This window comes from Diceros bicornis, chromosome 17, assembly GCF_020826845.1.
Source record: "Diceros bicornis minor isolate mBicDic1 chromosome 17, mDicBic1.mat.cur, whole genome shotgun sequence".
NCBI classification, from domain to species: Eukaryota; Metazoa; Chordata; class Mammalia; order Perissodactyla; family Rhinocerotidae; genus Diceros; species Diceros bicornis.
Genome location: NC_080756.1, coordinates 21,727,461 through 21,729,847, shown reverse-complemented (window position 1 = coordinate 21,729,847; position 2,387 = coordinate 21,727,461). Strand labels below are relative to the sequence as shown.

General features: G+C 44.6%; 1 protein-coding gene across 1 annotated transcript; it reads right to left on the bottom strand.

Moving 5' to 3' along the window:
• Nucleotides 1–822: 822 nt before the first annotated feature.
• On the bottom strand, nucleotides 823–1,775 carry LOC131415750 (olfactory receptor 10AD1-like). The gene is given in 2 exon segments (XM_058557570.1): nucleotides 823–1,352; nucleotides 1,355–1,775. Coding segments are annotated over 2 exon segments (951 nt in total).
• Between the last annotated feature and the right edge of the window lie 612 nt (nucleotides 1,776–2,387).

Sequence of the window (2,387 nt, the reverse complement as noted above, 5' to 3'; positions counted from 1 at the left end):
AGGGGAGTTAATTCAAGGTAAGGATAACAGGGAAGGAAACTGGTAGTCTGAGAAGCTTTGTAGAGGCACTTACTACTTGGATCTGAAGGGAAATATCAAGCAGTCATGTTACTTAAGGAAACTAGAGGATTTAGGGAAGAGGTTTGACATCCTGGCCTCTCCCACTTGCCCATCCCTAACACACAAACATAAACTTAAATTGGATGCAGTGTTGGCAATTTAATGCCACCACAAATTCTCCCTCATGGACTAGTGGAGGCTAAGAAGACAGAGTTCAGGCTGCTGATCCTTAGTTTTTCTTCTTTTCTCTAACTGACTTTTCTTAATGTCATTACTGCTCCCTAATTCCCTTTTTCTTACTTCCCCTACTTTTTCTCAGATGGGAGCAGGGTGGATGAGGGCCGATTCAGGAAGCTAGAGTGGAATGTGAGAAACAAAAACAGACTAAAGTGGTAAGTTGAAAGAGAACAAGAGTTTACTCCTAAATGTATATGCAGAACTCAGGCTGGGAATAGCATGTAAAAATACCATACGAATAAAATGAAATAGAATTAAGTACACTTATGTATTTATCAGATCCTGTTGTCAGAACTTAGAAGAAAAAAACTCAGGAAAGTCTCAAATTCTCCTGAGGAAGGTCCAAGAGAAAAGAATGCTTGAAGTGAAGTCAGACAGATGAGCATTAGACATCGATAGGATCTTCCAGGTCTGATGCTAGTACAGAGGAAGCTATGACTGCTCTTTCCTGGAGCCTTTCAGCATTGGAGAGTTACCCAACTGTCAGGGCTTGAGGAGGGAGCTTCCATTCCAGGAGTCTGCTGGCTAGACAGACTCTGCCTGGGCCAGGCTGGTTCTCCCTAGGGCCCTCACCATGGCTCCCTTCATTTCCTTGTTTCGAAAACTGTAGATGATGGGGTTGCACGTGGGGGTGATGATGGTGTAGAGAAGGGAGAAAGGCTTGTCTTTGTCAGGGCCATGTGTGCTGCGAGAGTTCATGTAAGAGAACATGGCTGAAGTGTAGAAAAAGATGACCACAGTCAGATGGGAGGCACAAGTAGAGAAGGTCTTTCTCCGACCTGAGGAGGAGGCTCTGCTGAGGATGGAGGCCAGGATGCGGGCATAGGAGATGACAATGAGCACCATGGGGCTGAGCAGCACCACAATGGCATCAGCAAAGATCATTTTAAGACTAAACTGGGAGTCTCCACAAGAGAGAGCAATCACTATGGGGGCCTCACAGAAGAAGTTTTCTATGTGGTTGTCTTTGCAGAAGGGATTCCGGAATGACATATACTCAAGAAAGATGCCATTGATCAGCCTGAAGAACCAGGCAGTACTCACCAGACTCATACGTGCCAGCTCATGATCTGGGCATAGCTAAGTGGGTGGCAGATAGCAACATAACGGTCATAGGCCATAAAAGCCAAGAGGATGCACTTGGCCACACCCACACAGAAGACCAAGTACATCTGGGTCATGGAAGAGACAAAGGAGACAGCGTGGTTCTTGACCACCAGGTGGATCAGCATCTGTGGGATGGTGGTGGTGATGAACCAAACATCCAGGAAGGACAGATGGCCAAGGAAGAAGTACATGGGGCTGTTGATCCTGGGGTCTGTCCAAGTGATGAAGATGATGAGGCCATTCATGGCCATGGCAAGGCTGTAGAGGGCTAGGAAGAGGGCAAAGAGCAATGCCCGAGTGGAAGGGGAGCTCTGCTCAAAGCCCACGAGGATAAATTTTGTCATTGTGCTGCCATTCCTTGGGTCCACCATCTGAGACCCGCTTGAGGAGAGAGGACAGGAAAAGCACAAGAGAGTTAGCTGTAGATTAATGTAAGATACTCACTTGGGCCCAGAAAGCAGCTATAAAAGAACAAGATGGATGAGTGGTAGTAAACGTTTTGGAACTTTAGTAAACTCTATGTAATAGGCAGTGTTTGGGGCAGTGAAAATGCCAAGGTCACCATAGGCTGCATACATGGAATCATAATATTAAAAATTAAGGAAGTGATGGTTATACTTTACTCAGGTTTGATCAGGCCAGAAGTGAAGTACTGCATCTGCTCCAGGGACTTCAATATTGAAGGGTTAACTACTAACCAAAATGTATTCAGAGGTGAAAATAAGATAGTTGGGGTCTGGAACCCATGCCAAATGAAGCAAGGTTTAAGGAATTGAAGAATGGAGTGTTTGAGGGGAGGGCATGGTGGCTACAAGCTTATGGAAAATCATATTTTGGAAGCACTTGAGAAATATTTAAAGATGTATTTTTCTAGAAGAAAAAAATGCTCAGTCTTAGTGTACCTATTTAAAATAACGAATGGGTTGAATTTTCAGAGAAAATAAAAATAGTCTAACCCTCGGGATTGTCCTTTAGGTAAGAAT